This window comes from Buceros rhinoceros, unplaced genomic scaffold (genome assembly GCF_000710305.1).
Source record: "Buceros rhinoceros silvestris isolate BGI_N320 unplaced genomic scaffold, ASM71030v1 scaffold11000, whole genome shotgun sequence".
Lineage (NCBI taxonomy): Eukaryota > Metazoa > Chordata > Aves > Bucerotiformes > Bucerotidae > Buceros > Buceros rhinoceros.
In genome coordinates, this window is record NW_010387965.1 from 1 (window position 1) to 20,189 (window position 20,189).

A 20,189-nucleotide genomic window follows, 5' to 3' on the forward strand; every position below is an offset into this window, starting at 1 on the left:
GTAAGTTTGCAGATGATGCCAAGGTGGGTGGGAGCGTTGGACTCCTTGAGGGTAGGGAGGCTCAAGGGCAATGGGCTGAGGCCAGCAGTATGAGGTTCAGCACGGCCAAGTGCCGGGTTCTGCACTTGGGTCACAACAACCATCCTGCAACACTACAGGCCTGGGGAAGAGTGGCTGGAAAGCTGCACAGCGGAAAAAGACCTGGAGGTGTTGGTCAAGAGCCAGATGAATATGAGCCAGTAGTGTGCCCAGGTGGCCAAGAAGGACAACAGCATCCTGGCTTGTATCAGCAACAGTGTGGTCAATGAGAGTAGGGAAGTGAATGTCCCTCTGTACTTGGCACTGGTGAGGTTGCAGCTGAAATACTGTGTCCCCTTTTGGGCCCCTCACTCCAAGAAGGACACGGAGGTGCTGGAGCATGTCCAGAGAAGGGCAACGAAGCTGGTGAAGGGTTTAGAGCACAAGTCTTGTTTAGTCTGGAGAAAACAAGAGAAGGTGGAGAAAAGGAGGCTTAGGCCAGATCTTTTATCACTCTCTACAACTACCTGAAAGAAGGTTGTCGTGAGGTGGCAGTTGGTCTCTTCTCCAAAGCAACAAGAGGTAGGACGAGAGGAAGCAAGTTGCACCAAGTGATGTTGAGGCTGGATATTAGGAAAAATTTCTTCACGGAAAGGGTGGTCAAGCATTGGAACAGGCTGCCCAGGGAAGTGGAGTCCCCATCTCTGAAGGTGTTTAAAGAACATGTAGATGTTGTGCTGAGGGACATGGCTTAGTGGAGACTTGACGGTGCTGGGTTAACAATTGGACTTGATGATCTTCAAGGTCTCTTCCAACCAAAACAATTCTGTGATTCTATAAAACATTGAATGAGCTTAGATTTCAGACTGTGGTTAAATAATTGTTTCATCTATATTGGAGTTCCTGACCCACTTTAATAATAGAGCTGGTGGACATTTGAACAGAAGGGATAGACTTATGCACAGGCAGGGCTATGTTAAGCTTAGAAAGATTCACTAAAGATTCTCTAAAGAAAAAATGCTAATGTGATAGAGAGCACAGCAGAATACCAGGGCAATGGGCATTTCAATTTACACTTTTCTTTATGTAAAACTGATTTTTTTTTTTTAGTGTCAGAGTGAAAATTCATTAGCTGGTAATTTCTGAGGAGGGAGATGATGCTGATCCTTGGTGACTCAAAAAATTCAGTCCCTGTGGATCCAGTGGCATAGCTGGAATTGTCTGTCTTTGCTCTTCAGGGTCAGTCTCAGTCATGAGCAACAGCTCAGGACAGGTGGGATTCACTTTCTGCTCTGCAGCATCTCTGTTACCTGGCTCTGCAGTCAAGTTTGTGGGCCTGGCTTTTCGAGTGCTGGTTAAAGTTCTAAAGTGTACACCAGTGTTAACTTCCAGGTGAATAATGGTAAATACTTTGGTTTCTTCTAAAATATTAGAAAAAAAAATTTTTTTTTCAAAAATGTCTGCGAAAATTGTGTTTTCCTGATGTAAGATACGGCTTTTAAATACCATTATCTTATGGACCTAGAAAAGTTTTGATTTGCTTGGATTATATCTAAAACTAGTTAGAATGCACTAGTGATAATTTTGTTTACTTGTCTGAAAATAATACTGACACATCACAGTTTTATTCTTGAAGAAAAAGGATAATTTCTTCTCAGGAAAAAATCCCAGCATTTAGCACTTCCCTAATTTTAACCAGTTACAGGAGAACATTCTCAGGGATCTCATTTGCCTGTGTTTTAGATGGTTTTTATATTAGGAGATGATGATGTTAAAAATGCCACTGTTCTCCTTTAATATCACTTGGAGTTTTTTCGAGTCCTTTTTGTGTAGCTTAAAAACATAGCGTGATTGTACTTTGTCATTAAATCAAATACTCATTTTCTGTTATAAAATGCCATATGCTCATACATTTTGATTTCTTTCCAGAAGATTCACGAGTGTTACTTTTGTAATCTCTCAGATTTTCACTTTAGAGTGGACTCATTCTCCCTGCCACAGTGTATTGCCTTTTACATTATAAAATCTTACGTTTTCTCTCCATAGCTTCTGCAGAAAAAGAAACAATCAAGAATACCTACTCCAAAGTAATGGATGCCTATGGGCTCTTGGGTGTATTAAGATTAAACCTTGGTGAGTAAAATACGTGAAACCTTCATTTTTCGCTTGGGGAAGAAAATCATGCTGCTCTGGCAAAACTGCACAGCACAGGAGCTTTGCAACAGGAACTGGGCTCTCTTTTTGTTTTTTATCTTTGTAGAGTAACTTGCAAGTTTGGAGCACTCCCAGAAATGAGGGAGGGGACAAAAATAACTTCCGTTTTCACAATCCCTGTTATTTGCGGCATAGTTTCTCCTGTTTGCATTTTCTTTTGTTCTGTAGAACTCGAGAATGAATTTTTTATGTTGATTCTTTTTGCACTTTTTTTAGGCAAGCTGGTGTCAGATTTTATATATTTAAGTATACAGTACAAATAGATCACACTTAACTAAAATACATTTCCCTGTGCCTTGTCTTGTTTTGCAGGAGACACACTGTTACATTATCTGGTTCTAGTGACAGGATGCATGTCTGTGGGAAAGATTCAAGACTCTGAAGTTTTTCGAGTTACTTCCACTGAATTTGTGTCATTACGAATTGATTCAACAGACGAGGATCGTATTTCAGAAGTACGCAAAGTTTTGAACTCAGGAAACTTTTATTTTGCATGGTCTGCCACTGGTGTCAGCTTAGATCTTAGTCTCAATGCCCACCGCAGCATGCAGGAGCACACCACTGACAATAGGTTTTTCTGGTGAGTTCATAATGCGTTTTATCAGATGTATAGAATAATGCATGCCTGTACAAACTGATCTGTGGAAAGTTGTTACCCTTAGGAGCTTTTAAATGGACACCTTTGTTTCATAAATATTGATGAGATAGAAGAGCATTCTTTTAACTCTAAGGGCATAAGTATGTTATTAATGATACCACATTTCCATTGCCGCTTCGACTTTCTTAATTGGAAGACACAGATTTTCAATGCTTATGATGTGATACTTTGAACAGTTGTTGTGATACTGAGTTTCAGCTTTGCTGTCTCTTAAATCTTCAAGTGTGTAAATTTTTTAAAATGTGTGGTAATGGAACTTTAAAGAAAATTTTAATCTTTTGAACATTCTGGATTCTGAAATATTGTGGAGTTTATAATTAGTTTTCAAGTGGATTTGCAATGTATGAAAAAGCTTTCTAAGTTTTATTATACAGATAATTGTCATGTTGCTGATTTTGTTGAAAGAGAGCAGGTGGGCTGTGCTGCAGTGCACATTGCTTGGCTGCTGAACTCACTATCTTTCTACAGAATATTTTTTAATAAAGTGTGAGTTTTCACACAGATTTCTTGGTAAAAGGAATACTGCTGTTTCTGCTGATAAGCAGCTTAAATAATGCCAGAGATGCATACTGTCATGTAAGAAGTTCTGCTCGAATATTTTCAGCCTTTGTTAAAAAATGTGTGTATGTCCACGACACTTGGAAGGGTCCTGAAGACTTGGCAGTATGCTGTTAGGACAGGTGAAAATCTACATCTTCCCCTCGCCAAAACCAGCTCCAGCATACGTGCCAGTGCCACTCTACTGGTATCCACTATTTTGTTCAGATGGAGGAATATGATCGGGTGCTATATAAGATAAAATAACGTGGATTAAGAGGGAAAATAAGCTGTATCTTCAGAAACACATCTACCTTGATGTAAGTTCACAGGATTTATAGGAACCTGTGTGTTTGTCTCTCTCTGCACCTGGAAAAAGACTGGGGTTTCTGTTGGTAAGTCAGTATTGCAAGGCTTCAGAAATGATTATACCTGATCATCCTGTCCAAGTAAGCTTGGCTGACTTTGACCCTGTTGTAAAACTTCTCAAGTTACCTGATTTTTTTCAGTAAGAATTAGTCCTTGCAGGAGGTGAGTGGAATGTCCCAGGTTCTAAGATCTAGAAATGTAAACACTAGAAGTCAATAACGAAGTATTCTGCTTATGCACTTCAGTAAGCTTTCTTGGGCTTTTTCAGTTCCTAAGTTCCAGGCTTAGATTGCCCAGAGAAAGAACATTGTTTGCTTAAGTTTCCTGTTGTAATGCATCTGTATACTCTTCTGTAAAGTGAACGCATACTTGATACATGGGATTTGAATCATCATTAATGATTGAACTGAAGTGTCCAATAAGTTACAGATTTATTTAATTATTTGAAATTGGAAATTTAGAATGAAAAGGCTAAAATTAATGTGAATAGGTTCGAACTTTATATCAAGTATGTTAGTTGCAATTATGGTAGAATTTTCTGGTCAGTCATCGTACTAGAGTTTACTTCTCTTTGCTGTGGAGAAAACTTTACTTCCTTTTTATACAAGTGAATGTTTCCAAAGAAGATCAAACCCCATTAGAGTGAGGTAAAATGAAAAATCTCACCAAACCCAAACTTCAGCCTTACTTATTTAGAATCATAGAATGCTTTGGGTTGGAAGGGACCTTCAAAGGTTGTCCAGTCCAAATACTACAGTGTTGGTTGGTACTCCTTTATAGACAGTTACACCCCAGCTGTGGATCTTTCTTTCATTTGAGCAGTATTTGGTATTAGCGAATGCTATATGCAGTATATAAAGTATAAATATTTAACCCTTGGTTAAAAAGTTGGTGTTTACAGAAATTTGAAAACTTGAAATTTGAAAATCAGCTGGCTGTGAATGTATTCCTGGAAGTTTGTCTGGGCAAGTGTTGTGTTATGGTGACATCTAACAGAAATAAATCAATGTATATTGACAAGGTGGTGTTTTTTTTGTTTTTTTTTTTTTTTTATGGGTAGTATGAACTTTAGTCACTACAGAAATATTCAGTTGCAGGGGAGGTTGTATCATGAGCCACTATTTCTGTGTGGGATAAGGCAGAAATGTTTTTTTACGTTCTAATTTCTCTCAGGAGTACTCCAGAAGATACTGTGAAATTGAATGGTGCTTTACCCATCGCAAAAAGTAACCCTGTAGCTGGAATCCTGTCTTGCTTTTTGCAGCATGTATACTCTTTGGCTTCTCAAAGCAAGTCTGAGTGGAGAAATACAAACAAGCTTGGGGTGTTGTTTTCTGCTGGTTGAAAAACAGGGGCTTAAGGGTTAATTTTTTAAGGTCATTAAAATTCATGGTTTCACCTCATATTCCTATTGTGCAAACTTTTAAGCTGTTCTCTTGTAAACTTTGCTATTTCAAATATGTTTAAGTAAGAGTTATATCATAAAACTAGAACATGTGTATTTTCCTTTTCTTATTTGTAGTAGTGGGCGTAAGATATAAGAAGTCAGTAGCTGGCATAACAATTTGATTGGTATTTTATTTTATTTTACTTTATTTTATCATTTTATTTTATATTATTTCCTGATAGGAACCAGTCACTGCATTTACATCTGAAGCACTATGGTGTGAACTGTGATGACTGGTTGTTACGTCTTATGTGTGGAGGAGTGGAGATAAGGACGATTTATGCAGCTCACAAGCAAGCGAAGGCTTGTCTCATTTCACGACTAAGCTGTGAACGAGCTGGCACCAGATTTAACGTCCGGGGAACAAACGATGATGGTCATGTTGCTAATTTTGTTGAAACAGAGCAGGTACGTTATGCTACAGTGCCCATTGCTTGGCTGATGAACTCATGATAAGCACAGGTGTGGATAGATTTTTGCCCTAAATCAACAGGTCACACGTCAAGTCTGTAACCAACAGAAGAGTTCCTTTGCTGCTAAATAAGGGATCTAAGTAGGTTACATAATTTGATGATCCTTGGTTTTTAGTGTAGCTTAGGGTAAGGGCATGCATGGGTCTGAGTTGCAGCAGCTTAAGAAGCTGTTAGCCATCAGCCAAACCGTTGTAGGTGGCTGTACTTCCTTTTAGGCCCCCGAGCTGTAGGTTAGTGTGTACTTTTAGCCTGAGATAATAGTAGAGTAAAAGTCCTTAGAAATAAGCAGAAGGGATTTTTGGCAAATACGTGGTACCTTATGTTTCAGGAAAGATAAAAGCATTCCTGTGGTTACTTAACACAGCTCCTCTGAAAGGTAGTTTTTAAAGCCACCGTAACTGTGCTGCATTTGATTGCATATTATTTGCCCTTATTATACAGAAATGCAAGAAGCTATTAATTCTTTGCTCACTTCTTACGAGAACCTAGTTACCAAAATGTTCCTGCGACTGTATTCATGTGAGTAGGTACCTTTGGTTGATTCACTGACTTGGCAAAGCCTTGATGACTTTAGTAGGATTTTGTCCAGGAAGGGCTCTGCTTGTACACTTACAGTTTCAGAAGTTTGGTCAGAAGACTTTTGTTACAGTTTCTCTGGCAGGCTGATCATTGTGATATGACTGTGGCACATCATTCCACTTAAACTTTCCTTTCCCATGTACTTAAGAGATCCTTGTGTTTTGGATTCTAGTGCACAAAATCTGTGCAGGTGGTCTGAGTAGGGCGCATTGTTATTTTCTGTGCATTGGTGTACAGTTTAAGCACTTTAAATTTTTTTAAAACTAGTTACCTTAGCACAGGAGACATTTAGTCCCAAACAATAAAAGGTTGCAGTATTTCCTTAGACGCTGTGAGTCACAATTCTGAAAGGAGGCATGAGAGTGCCAGACTTTCTGTTATGATTTGTTCAGAGGGGTTAGAGAGAAAAGTCTAGGGAACGCAACGTTTTAGCTTGTAGTGTGGAATATGTAATATGGAAATATATTTTATTTGCTCTGTGTTTAGCTAAGGATAAGGAACCTAAAACCTTACGTTCTGCAATACCTATTGGTACCATGCTTTTTTTTTTTTTTAACAGGTGATATTTTTAGATGACTCTGTGTCATCTTTCATACAGATTCGAGGATCTGTTCCATTATTTTGGGAACAGCCAGGCCTGCAGGTAAGCAGGATATAGATTTAATTATACAGATAATTATTACTCATCTCTGTTTAAACATCTTTCAGTAGCGTTTAGGCCTTTCTGCACAGTTACATGTCAGTATGAGGTTATGCTCTGGGAGCAAGTTGGTGCTGTTGTTAATTCACCAAGCCTGCTGGGCTTGAATCTCTGACTGCTGTCTTGCACAAGATTTGAATGTCCATTGTTTTTTAGATATTTTTTCTTTGAAGTTCTGAGTTTTTCTGTTTTTATTTAAATTGCTATTTTAGAATAGGTTATCTAAGGGCTTCCAAAGAGACTGCTTTCTCCTGAATTGTTCGTGAGAATAAATCTTCTCAAGATGTCAATATGGATCAAGAATTACTGTAATATAATTTCATCCCAGTTTTATTGGAAGAGGGATTGTAGCAGCAGCTGCAACTCTAATAGGATTTTGACAGGGAAGATTAAAAAAGTTCACGCCTCACAGTGACTCTAGGTTCTTTAAACTACACGTATAAGCATTCTGCAGTAGAATTGCTGAAACATTTGCATGCGTTTTTAAAAGCACCCGTTAAAAGAATGCACACCACAGCAAGCAGAATAAATTCTGGAGATTTCATTTAGAAAATGAAATGAATTTTTATGCCATATTTAGGATCAAAAGTGGTCTTTGAAGAACAATTAAGCAAATGTATAAAGACAAATAATTTAATGTAATCTTCGTGTTTTAGGTGGGATCCCATCGTGTCAGAATGTCAAGGGGTTTTGAGGCGAATGCACCAGCTTTTGACAGGTGAAACAATATCTTAAATTTTTGTTAGTGCACTACAAACCTCTGATAGGTGACGCATCACTGGGATGGGATATGTTATTCCAAATAGGAGGCTTTATCTATACAAATGTGCAATTCAGCAAAGCAGCGAACTGCCTGGGCAGCTTTTTCAGACTTCTACAGGATTGATTTTGCCTTCGAGTACTCTGTTGAAAAGTTTGAAGAAAATTGAAATTTGTGAAATTCTTTGTTAAATTGAAAACAAAAATTCTGGCATGTTTACATTGAATAATCTGTATTTGTCAGCTTCTGTATAACAGTAAAATTTATTTTCTAATTTTATTCCTGCTATGACACTTCACAGCCTTATGGTTTTAACTAAATGCTTGTTAAATTGGTGCTATTATCCTAATGAAATAGCAGTCAGTGGTTGTATGCTATTATTGAGTTATGTTGGTTTGTTTGGATGTGACATAATAAAAGGCTTGCAGCAGTTTTTAGAGTACCCAGTACATTTCTGCAACATCTCGGTCAGTGTGGCAGGTGTTCGTGTTAATTTTCTGCATGCCAGAAGATGACTGTAGAATTTTTTTTCTGCTCACAGGCATTTCCAAACTCTTAAAAATTTGTATGGCAAGCAAATTATTGTAAATTTACTTGGGGCAAAAGAAGGGGAGCACATGCTCAGCAAAGCTTTTCAGGTTAGTATGACAGTTCTCTCACTGTGCATATCCGTGGAATTTGCCCGTTTGCGATGAAGTTTTTTATACAGCCTTTGAAAATGAAACAGATATGCTATGCTCTGAACCAGCTACCACGCGTGGTTAAAATTGTTTTTATCATGAAAGCATTGCCTAAGATACGTAATCTGAAATGACTTGAAAGCTCTATATACAATTAGTGTTTGTTGACGTTCAGATTGGTTACTTTACTGAAAAATCGTAAGAGCCACATAGACAGTGTTGAGGGATTTTCAGTTATTTTCATATTTCATATTTGTTAATGGCTTATGTAAAAATAAATAATATTTCACTATAAAATTGGTAGATAAATTAATGGTGCTTTGTGGTATTTAATATTATGATGTTTCTTTTAAAAATATTTTCCTTAGAATCCTGTATTTATTCCTTACTACTTAAAAAAAATCACAAACTAATTTATCAATTTTAGCATAAAGCTGCTTCACGATTGAATAGAAATATTTGTTCAGAAGCTAGCTATAAGTCGCCGTTTTCATGAATTCCCACTAGTTAGGTGAAAAATAACTGTCACATTGTGGTCCATAAATATTGACAATTTGAGAAGTTCTCTCTGAAGCCAGAGAACACGTCAACAGCCATCCATTATTTCCCTTTCCCATTTTCCTTTTCCCTTTGTATTATAATGGTTGACTATCTTAGGTCACTCACTAGTATCTTTTCTGTATCCAGCTATCCTGCTAGGAGACGTTAGTGCTCCCAGGTGCATATCAATGCCCAACGCAGATCGTAGCTTTGCCAACAAAAATTGTGTGAGCACTTCAAGATTTTTCAGGAAATGTTAGGGAAAGTTTTGCTCAAGCCACCTCCACAGCAACCTAAATAATTTGTCTGTATTTTTCAATCACAAACTAATTTATCAATTTTAGCATAAAGCTGCTTCACGATTGAATAGAAATATTTGTTCAGAAGCTAGCTATAAGTCGCCGTTTTCATGAATTCCCACTAGTTAGGTGAAAAATAACTGTCACATTGTGGTCCATAAATATTGACAATTTGAGAAGTTCTCTCTGAAGCCAGAGAACACGTCAACAGCCATCCATTATTTCCCTTTCCCATTTTCCTTTTCCCTTTGTATTATAATGGTTGACTATCTTAGGTCACTCACTAGTATCTTTTCTGTATCCAGCTATCCTGCTAGGAGACGTTAGTGCTCCCAGGTGCATATCAATGCCCAACGCAGATCGTAGCTTTGCCAACAAAAATTGTGTGAGCACTTCAAGATTTTTCAGGAAATGTTAGGGAAAGTTTTGCTCAAGCCACCTCCACAGCAACCTAAATAATTTGTCTGTATTTTTCAGTAATAGTTTATGAAGTGTTTGCTCAGTCCCTGTTGCTGCTGGCATGTCTAAAATGGTCATTGTTAGTGAAAGGGGTTTCCACAGAAACAACTTGTGCAAATCGAAGCATTTTAACAGTAGAAGAGGCTGTAGACAGCGTTGGTGACCCTACTATGGTAAGGAAGGGACTGACTTTGACTGTGACAAGAAAAAGGAAAAATACAGGAGAAATAGCAATCAGTTCTGAGTGATTTGTTGGACAATAGTGATAAAAATGATTTAATTTTATTTAAAGAGAAAGCATGTAATAAACAGGTTAGCTAATAAAACAGCTTTAAAAGTGTTTGTAGCCTGTTATTTAGCTTATGATACTATGCGTTCAGATACTGGTATATTTATACTTTTTTCTTCTCTTTTTACAATGTCAGAGCCATTTGAAAGCATCTGAACATTCAGCTGATATAAAAATGGTGAATTTTGACTATCATCAAATGGTTAAAGGTGGAAAGGCAGAAAAACTACACAGTGTGCTAAAACCTCAAGTCCAGAAATTCTTAGAGTGTGGATTTTTTTATTTTGATGGAAAAGAAGTTAAAAGGTTTGTGTACATAACTTCTGTAAATGTCTTCAAACTAAATTACAGCTCTAGAATGCTTTTCACCCCTTAGCAAGAAGAGGAAAAAATGTTACTTCTATTACTGTGTTTTTATTGTATCCAAGGTGATGCTCAGCAATTCAGAATGCTCTTCACCCCTTAGCAAGAAGAGAAAAAAATGTTACTTCTATTACTGTGGTTTTATTGTATCCAAGGTGATGCTCAGCAATTGAAATATGAGCCACTTATTTTGTTTTATTAAAATTTTGTATCATTCTGAATATGCTCTAAAAATCATAATGGAAATACCTCTGAAACATTGATAGGGCATGACAACTTCAGGCCTTTTACCTCATGATTTTGGTGAAAATGAGCAATTATCTTTTTTCTTGGGTGCACTTACATGGGATTAAAGAATTAATATTTTTCCCTCTTCTGGATAATGTTATTCATGTTTTCCTCAGCGATGGAGCGTACACTTTTCTGTTTGTTGTAAGTGCTGATGTTGAGTGAAATTTTTTTCTAAATCTATTTGTACCTGGCTCCCCCATTTGAGGGATTCATTTCTCCGTAGAGCATGATTTTCCTCAGCGATGGAGCATACACTTTTCTGTTTGTTGTAAGTGCTGATGTTCAGTGAAATTTTTTTCTAAATCTATTTGTACCTGGCTCCCCCATTTGAGGGATTCATTTCTCCGTAGAGCATGAATGGGATGCGTGTTTTCTGCCCTGGTTGGTACTTCCCAGTCCTGCTCTACTTGTACTTCTGTTCCTATTTTCCCACCCCTCTAACTGGAGCAAAGGCTGTGCTTATCTCAGCAGAAAAAGGGAAGCAGGGCTAGAAATAGGCGACACTGCTGCTCTTCTCCCTTCCACACCCTTCCTCCTTTTAATTAATACCAGAGCAAACTGCTGACTGAGGTTCTCCATGATAAAGAGGATTGTTGAGTGAGAGGATTGTGCCACATGCAGTGACATTTCATCCCCTAGTGCAGAGGAAGAGAAGAGGGTTCCAGTGCCAGTCTGTGCTCTAACCTGGCCGTGGGATTAAATTCCCCAGGGGCAGGTTTTAGTAGGCCTGAATAAAATTAGATTTAGTGGGAGAGCGCTCTACCTCAAAATGTCACTGACCATTCTCCAAAAAGTTTTAAAAGTGGTGTGACATTTTGCGTTAGGAGAACGCCATTCAGTCTTGACGGAGATTAAAATAATATTATCGCCCATCAAATAGACTGACAACAGAATGAAAGCACAATAGTGGCTTGTGATAGCTTGAAGAATTCCGTTAATAAAAGGTAGAGTGCTGATTTTTATCAGTTCACGGACCATATCCTTTGGAGAATGTCAGGTTTTTTCCTAACATGGGTAGCAAGTTGCTTTGTATTTGGAATCGCATACAGAGGTAGTAATAAAAAAAAAAATCTTGGAGAATTTTTTCAGCACTTTCTCAATATATTGTTGGATCTCCAAGTAAATGCGATGAAGCCTTACTGTCTTAAGTGGGCAAAATGGGTAGTGGGAATAATAAAAGTAAGTGTGTATCACTGGGAGAGCCATCAGAATTTTGTACTCATAGGTGGGCAGGAAGGACATGGATGTTGCCTAATATGATCCCTCTGAGAGCTTCATAGCACAAGGGGAGAGGCTTCTATTTCATTTTTATTTGAAGAAGAAAGTAATGAGGGGTTGAAATTGGCTTTAGTTTTCTCACAAATTCTTATTACTTTTAGTTTAGTTAAACAAATCCAAGAACTGTCTTAATATTTTTTTTGGTTGGTTTGTGGTTTGTTTTTTTTTTAACTAAGAGTTATTTTTTCCCTCAGATTCTTGGGAATTGTGTTAGTTGGAATCTTTGTAAAGAAAACTTACTCCTGCATAACACCTTAACCAAGCAAGCAAAGAGAATTGAGAAAAACTGAAGACTAACGTTACTTGCAGAAAATAAGTTAATTTTCTGTAGTCAACACTGCTGTGAAATTTGCTGCTGTTATTGGAGCTAACCCTCTACTGCTGCCGCAGTACCCTGATTTACTGTTCTGGTTCAGATCTTCATGTCCCTGTCTTTGATGTGTTAAATGAGTTATCTCAGTTGTTTTCTCTCTCTGTCTCTCGTTGTCCTTGGCACAGATCTCAAAGCGGTACTGTCAGGACAAACTGCTTGGACTGTCTGGATAGAACAAACAGTGTGCAGGCTTTCTTTGGCTTGGAGGTAGGAAAAACAGCGTCCAGATACACAACTGCTCCTGATGCTTCTGTAGCAATTAGGCTGTAAAAGTAGCATGACCTTCTCTATGAAAAATGAATTAAAATATTTCATAGATGTCAGTTGATTTACATCTCCACTCATCCTAATAAACTGATTTTGACTCCTAAAGATAGAAATCCTTATCTTGTTTAAAAATGAAAGGTTATGGGTGCTGCAACAGCAAACTAAATAAAGGGATTATTCTTCTATTTTCTGAATTTTATTTAATTAAAGTGCTCTTGGTTTAGCATCTGTAGGAGGAATTTCCTTGAGAATTGCAAAATCCATTGGCTGTAGAACAAACATTTCTGATTTTGGAATATGCAGTGCATTGCTGCTGCATTTACCAAGTAAACACTATTGGCACTTCATTGGTGTTTTAGTCAAACGGAACACTGAACTCTTTGCCCTCATGCAAATACTCTGAAAATTTTTCTCTTGACATTCAATGCCAGTACATGCTATAGCAGATACAACACAGTCTGGGAGATCGAATGCCTTTTCCTCTGTTGTTTCAGTTCTGCAGGTACCATAGGGGAGTCACACCTTTTAATTACTAAAATTGAGAAAAATAATTCGTATTATTTTCTTTAGTTCACTCTTTGTTGAGAAGAGTAGCAACGTGCTTTGAAAATCTCACAGCATATATTACATTACGTTTAAGTAATGTATTTAAATGTAGAATAATACATTTATATGTATTATATGTATACAGTTTAAATGCATTTAATGTAGACTGCATCATGGAAAATTAATTCAGGTATATGGATTGTAAGGGTAAATATTGCAGTGCGTTACTTCTGAAAACAGGGTCAGTGACAGAAGCCGTTGTTATTTCACCGATACCAGAGCTCTGTTGCTGCTGCATTTGGTATCAGAGGTCAGTGTGTTTGATTTTATGCTTTTTTGGGAAGAATGTGAATTGCACTAATTCTAAATTATGTAAGTAGGAAGACTTGAGAACCAGAAATAATTTACCTTGTAACTAGTGAATTTTTAGATGAAAATATTTACAAATCAACTAATTATTTTCCTGCATTACTACTTATCTTTAAAAGAAAATGACATGCTGGTGCTAAAGTCACATGTACAATGTAGCCTTTCAAATATGACATGGTGTCAGTTTGTTCAGAGTGTTATATATAACCTAAAGAATTTTTTCTGTCCTATATGCTGAAAAAATATGATGTACCTTTTTAATAAATACATGTGAAGATTTTTCTTTTGCAAAAGTTGTGTTTAACTGTTGCAGATGCTAACAAAACAACTGGAGGTATTAGGATTAGCTGAGAAGCCTCAGTTGGTTACCCGCTTTCAGGAAGTTTTCCGATCCATGTGGTCTGTGAATGGTGATTCTGTCAGTAAAATTTATGCTGGAACTGGAGCCCTTGAAGGAAAAGCTAAGGTAAAGTACATTTTATTAAAAGCTTTAGCAGTATTCAGTACGGGTTTTAAAAAATTCTGTCATTCATATAACAACTATGAAATTTTCTTTTTTTACAATGTACTTTTCTTGTAAATCTAAAAATACTCAACCAGCCAGAAATAAATATAAAAAGGTTGGTTACGTTGATAACCAGCTCTCATTTCAGTACATCCTTTCTCAGACATGCCCATGCCTCCCAGATAACACCAATTCTGTAGGAAAGGATGAAGCTCAAAACTTTCATTTGTTTAGATTGTAGTTCAGAAAAATGTATATTCAAATCAGCTTTAGTTTCTTTGAATATTTTCATTTTTCTCTCTGTACCTTTGCCTTCCATTGTTTCAGTTTCACTCACTATATCGTCTTTCTTTTAAAGTGTTTCACTGGACATTATTGTTCATCCTTTTAGTGTTTATTAACAGGGTTAAACAGGTTGCCCCTGGGAATTTTTTTGCATGCTCCTCCAGCTGTTTCTTTTTAGTTTGGCAGTTACTGAAAAAAACCCCAAATTCTGTTTCTAACTTGCTTTCTAATGTTGTGATAATAATTCTTTACTACATGATGGTGTAATGCTCTGTTTCTCTTCAACTTATTTTGTCTTTGTTGATGCCTGAGCTGTTCAGATTTTCTAATGGTGTCTTTTATTTTTCTTCTAACAGTGTTGGGTTTTTTTTTTCTTTCTGTAATTCTCTCTTATCAGGTGACACCTGCCAAGACAAACAAATGTTGAACCATAGCAATTTTTGCCTCTAGTTCCTTCAAGAATTTCTTTTCATACTATTCTTTTTTATTCGAGAATGCTCTGCTTCTCATTCCATATTATATTCTCTGTACTCATATTCAGCTGTTTTGTTTTTCCATCACTTACTCATTGAAAACATATCAGGGTCCTTCTCTACCCGTGTACCAGGCATCACAGTAAGCTGCGTAAAAAGAAAAGTAAATTAGACTTGTTGCTTATTCTACCCTTAATTGCTGCATACAAGACTTTTTCATTTGGGGATTGCTTGTATTTTAGTATAGAATGGCATTTGGTTAAAGATGTTTAGTTTTATTCTCTTACAAAAATGACACCCAGACCACCAGGAAAACTACAGTAAGTATTTTATGGGGTGTCTCCCCTTCTCCTGACTTTCTCATTCACCTTAATGTTTCTTTTCTTAAATTAATAGTTTTCTGCCATTCATTTGGCTACTTAAATTTTTTTACTTTGTAAAATGTTTACTGTATTTACAAGTCCATTTTTAAAGTTTAAAACAGAGTGCATTTACTCTGCTGTCTTTGTAATAACACAAGTTCCCTGCCGTGCTACAACTATTACTGACTCTACCACTTCTTATAAATCAAACACAGCGTCCCTGACAGAAGTTCATTTATTTGAAGAGAGTCTTTATTACTTGCAAATCCATTCAATACTTGCTTGTTTTAGTGAAACCTGACTTGATCACTACTTAATGTTTTCTTGAGTACTCTGATAATACGTCTTACAATGTAGTTTTTAAGTTGTTAGCTGCATTCCCATTTCTCAAATTAAGTTTGATGGTTGAAATTCTTCCATTTCTTGTTTGTCATTTTTATTCTTCAAAGTCCAAGAGGACTTAGAAGTAAAAATATGGAAATTTAGGATAGGAATAAAAAACTTTAATCTTAACTGTGTTAATATACATTTCTATACTGAAAAGCAGTCCTTGAAGTATTATGATACTTGTTACATCTAACTCCTTACCTACTCTTTCTTTTGCTTTCTCCGGGTTCCTTTCAATTAATTGCCTGATATGTGAATGGTGAGTGTGTTTTTTGGATCATGTAATAAGTTACACATTGTCTGACAGAAAGGGAGCAGCATCCTATTAAAATCCTGTTGCAATAGTATGCTCCCCAACATCTCATCCACATTGTTTTCCAAAAATCATGGTGTGAATTTGCTACTACTTATCCTCGACAAAAGAGTTGTTTCTTTCTTGTTGTTTAGTACAATTCACAGAACTAAATGATAGGGTCGTTTCGTTAAGCTTTTGTCTTTTTTCTTTTGCCTTTAAGAGACCTTCATGAACAATGCAACCTGTAATCTCAGAGTATTTTTAATAATAATACAATACCATGCAGCATCCCTGATGGATTATGGTCTATATTTCATGTACGTGCAATAGCATGCGTTTACGCACACCTCACAGGCAGGATACGCTTATGTGCATAGGACACGATAAACCATGTAATCCAGAAAATGTCTTTGTGCCTGTCATTGTCAGTGCTGTGTACGCAGATTAACACTGCTGTTTTTTGACTCGACGGTGAGATGGCATGACATGTTGATTACATTATCCTCTGGGTGTTTCACCCACAGGGAATATTTGCAGTAGCAGTACCGCTCTTGGAGATTCTTGTTTAGTTCAGGTAGCTGTACAAGAGTTCTTTCATGGCCCTGTTCAGTCGTGCCACTTGTGTGCAGTTTGTCAACGACAGTGTCTTTGTATATATGTGGCTATAGATTAGTGCATATTTTCCTTCTGGGATACTGCATGAGACTTGTATGTTGTTTTAAAAAGGTAAGGGGTCTTAGTAAGTCGAAGCTATCTCTTTTTTTAACATGGATATTTCAGAATGTGAATTCTGAACTAATATGCTCATACGTGCATATACATACATATTCACGGATCATGATATTTGGACTCAGGTGCTTGCTCATCTCTCACTATTTGGGGAAAAGCCCAAAATCCCATATCGTGGTCTAAACATGACACTACATCAATTTAATTTGGGTTTAAGGAGAAAAAAAAAGATGTTCCCCTCCCTGCAATATTTTGTTTAAGTAATTTAAACTGGAATAATCTGGTGGTCAGATATCCTTTGAAGGTATTACTGCGTAGTTTAACATTTGGGAGATGGGAGGGGATGACAAGCACAGATAGTACAATAAGTTCAGAAGACTTTATTTGATACTTAGTGAAGGAAGTTGCCTTAGATTTAAAAATCGTTAATGCAGTTTACAAATATATGTTACTGAATATTGCCAATGTTATTGTAAGCAGTGTCCAACATAAAATATTTTATACGTGTTCCTCCCTAACAGGCTGGAAAGCTGAAGGATGGTGCTCGTTCTGTGACCAGAACGATTCAAAATAACTTTTTTGATAGCTCCAAGCAGGAGGCCATTGATGTTTTGTTATTGGGAAATACCCTAAATAGTGATTTAGCAGATAAAGCACGGGCTCTCTTAACCACCAGCAGTTTACGCGGTATGTGTCTTTCAGGATTTTAATCTGTCTGATAACTATTTTGGTGTAAGAAAGCTGTATGGAGTCTGTTTTCAAAGCAGTATTGGAAAGTATAAATGCTGTTTGATGTTCTGTTGGCTTATTAGAAGATGAAAGTTACTTCTGCTCTACTAATATTACCAAACTAACATGCTGCAGTCATTTCCTTACTGTTTGTATTTTGTTGATGTCTGGTGTTGTAATAGGTAAATATTTGCGGAGCATATTTGTAAGAACTTTACTGTAGATGAATGTTAGGTATGTTCTGTGCAGTTCCTTGAATCCATTTTATAGCAAAAGTTATGACAATTACATGCTAAATTTGGGGGGGAATCCTGATTTATTAAGATACTCGGGGTTTTTTATTGTTTGCTAAATGTCTTAATTTGATCTGTTAGGTCAGTGAAGAAATTCTCACCATGGTGTTAAGCTAGATAGAAAGCATTTATTCTTTTCTCAGACTTAGGAATGCTGGTATTTATCGTCGTTTTGGTTTCTAAGGTACTGAGGAACAAAAGGGGTTCTGGTAATGGGAGAAAATTTAAGATAACAGGAGCTATCAGAAAATTCCTGAAGAAACATTTTTCATCACAGGATGTTTTTTGGGGAGAAGTCTCTCCCAGGAATGCATGCATCACAAAAGCTTGTCAGGCTGTGGGTTAAATTGTATGTAAAAATCATGTAGTTGCGTGGTGTGGTTACAGGAAGGTGATTCACCTAATCAGATCAGGGCTCTGAACCACAGCATCCTGCATCCATAGAGGTGCAGCCTACAGGGTCCCCAGGACTGCAGTCATGACCCATCCTTCTACATGTCTGATGAGCAGGGAAATAGTGAGTCAGTCATCTGTAAAGCTCCATTTAGAGTACTCTCCTGGGATACAAAAAATAGAGGAGCTAATTCTTGGGCAAAGAAGGAACTTAAATTTGAGTCTTCTTTCCAAGATCCCAGGTAAGAGTGCTCTAAATGGTGGGTTATTGCCGTTTTTAGGGATTAATAACGTTTGTAATTTTTTCTTTTCCTTTTTTTTCCCCTTGTTTTTTTCCTGGGTACTTCTCAACCTAGAATGAGAAAATTGTGTAAAAACTTCAGTGAAAATCTGTGGCACAAGAAAAAAAATTCTTGTCCAACTGCAGTCTTCATCTTATGGGTATTTATGTGTTTCCTCTGTGGAACCTGAATGACTATTTTCCTCTTGTTTCTTTACCACAAGATTTTGTGTTAGTGTAACTTTTCATGTATTGGAAACCAGAATCAGCCTCACCTCAAAATAAGTTGAAAGTCATTTTTTTCTTCTCAATTGCTCTGTGAATGTGAGCTATCCTTTCAGTATTTGCAGCTCCTGTCAGCTGGGAAACATTAATCCCTCTTCACTGCACATAATGTCTTTGCATTGTCTTCTAGGTGGTGAGTTAACTAGGGAGATACTTCTTCATACGTAAATCCATTATTAGTAAAGCAAGAAAAGATAATTCATTAATACAGTTGTGAAACTTCTTAGATTTTGCAGCATAAAAGATATGTTTTAACTGATACAAATAGTTACATGTAATAAATTGTGTATTACAGCATGTTCTCTCACATATTGCTGGAAAACTAAAAAAAACCCCAATTACTTATTTGACTAATATCTTTCTTGTTTCCTTCTTACTGCATCCATAGTTTCAGAGCAATCATTACAATCAGGTATAGTATAGCAAATTAAGCTGTAAATATTTGAGCAGCTATTGTTCTTCTCTGGCTTTTTTCATGTGCCTATTTGCTTAATATTTGGTTGTGGGCTCACATTTTCCTAGTAGAGGTTGGATCTGGCATTCTTGTGCCCAGAATCTCTTAATCCAAAAAAAGCTTTTAAATACAAGAAAAGTGAAAATGTAAGGCTGAAAAATGTTGCAGTTGTACTTGGGTGTGAATTTTGAAGAGAGACAACCAATTCTTTGAGGTTTGTTTTTGCAAATGCTTTATTCCTTTCTGGTTTGAGAGCTTCTGTATTTTCATTTTGTTTAAATGTTTTGTTTAGGATAAGAGGTAAAATTCTTCCATACAATTTGTAACTTCATCTTATTTCCTGTTGGAAGGCTCTGCCTGCTTGTGTTCTTGCATGAGATGGGCTGATTTTGTAGTATCTCCCAGCAAGCAATAACTTTGTACTGGAATGATCTGAAATAATGAGATATGGTTACTTCTGCATGTGACTTAAAAGTGAAAGTATTAGAGCATCTATTTAGGTGAAACTGTTAGTGAAGAGACGGCCTGAAGAGAGAACTTTATAGTTAGCTCCTAATCTTCTACTTTGAGACATTGCAGAAATACCTTGACCAATGTCTGTGATGTTGGCTTGAATATGAGAGGTTGGCTTCGGAGGGCTTAGCAATACTGTGAACATGAAGAAAGTGATATATAATAATAAGATGTGTAGGGATGAGCCTGATAGAGGAAAATGCCATGAAAGATCTCTTCAGTTGAAGTAGCTTCTGGAAATGCTTAGTTATTAACATTGTTATTATCACTAAGAAGCAATATAATGCCTTTCAACTTTGTGTTAAAAATTCTTTTATTTCTTAGTGGCAACTCTCCTTTTTGTTGTAACTTAAGCTGTTTAGCTGAAGTTGCTCCATTTAGGGAGATGTGATATATGCATATTCCATATCTTTAAGGGAGAGCTGCAAGTACTTCTCAGCCATGCAACACTTCAGCATCTCTTTGTTCCCAGAAACAATTACTTAAAATAAAATACTCCTAATGCTCATACATTCAGATTTTACAATGTGTTGAGAAAATTTAAACAGATGTTTCTGAGCTATTGCCTTAAGTAGAGTTCATTGAGCTACTGCTTGGAAGCAGGTTCAGTGAAACCAGATCAGATGCTTAGTTTCTGGGTGAGAGGAAGAAAGTACGTTCTTGATACTTAGGAAGATGAAGGGAGAGGAGTAGGGAA

General features: G+C 36.8%; 1 protein-coding gene across 1 annotated transcript in view; it reads left to right on the top strand.

The window, feature by feature from the left end:
- Window positions 1–1,256: 1,256 nt before the first annotated feature.
- SYNJ1 (synaptojanin 1) overlaps window positions 1,257–20,189 on the top strand; it is a gene marked incomplete at its 5' end in the record, with an annotated part of 53,596 nt that continues 34,663 nt past the window's right edge. Inside the window, 11 exons of the mRNA XM_010141616.1 lie at window positions 1,257–1,274; window positions 2,065–2,151; window positions 2,545–2,812; window positions 5,426–5,651; window positions 6,855–6,938; window positions 7,652–7,713; window positions 8,297–8,393; window positions 10,159–10,328; window positions 12,453–12,534; window positions 13,823–13,975; window positions 17,067–17,232. Coding sequence (XP_010139918.1) covers window positions 1,257–1,274; window positions 2,065–2,151; window positions 2,545–2,812; window positions 5,426–5,651; window positions 6,855–6,938; window positions 7,652–7,713; window positions 8,297–8,393; window positions 10,159–10,328; window positions 12,453–12,534; window positions 13,823–13,975; window positions 17,067–17,232 — 1,413 coding nt within the window. The remainder of the gene's footprint in view (window positions 1,275–2,064; window positions 2,152–2,544; window positions 2,813–5,425; window positions 5,652–6,854; window positions 6,939–7,651; window positions 7,714–8,296; window positions 8,394–10,158; window positions 10,329–12,452; window positions 12,535–13,822; window positions 13,976–17,066; window positions 17,233–20,189) is intronic.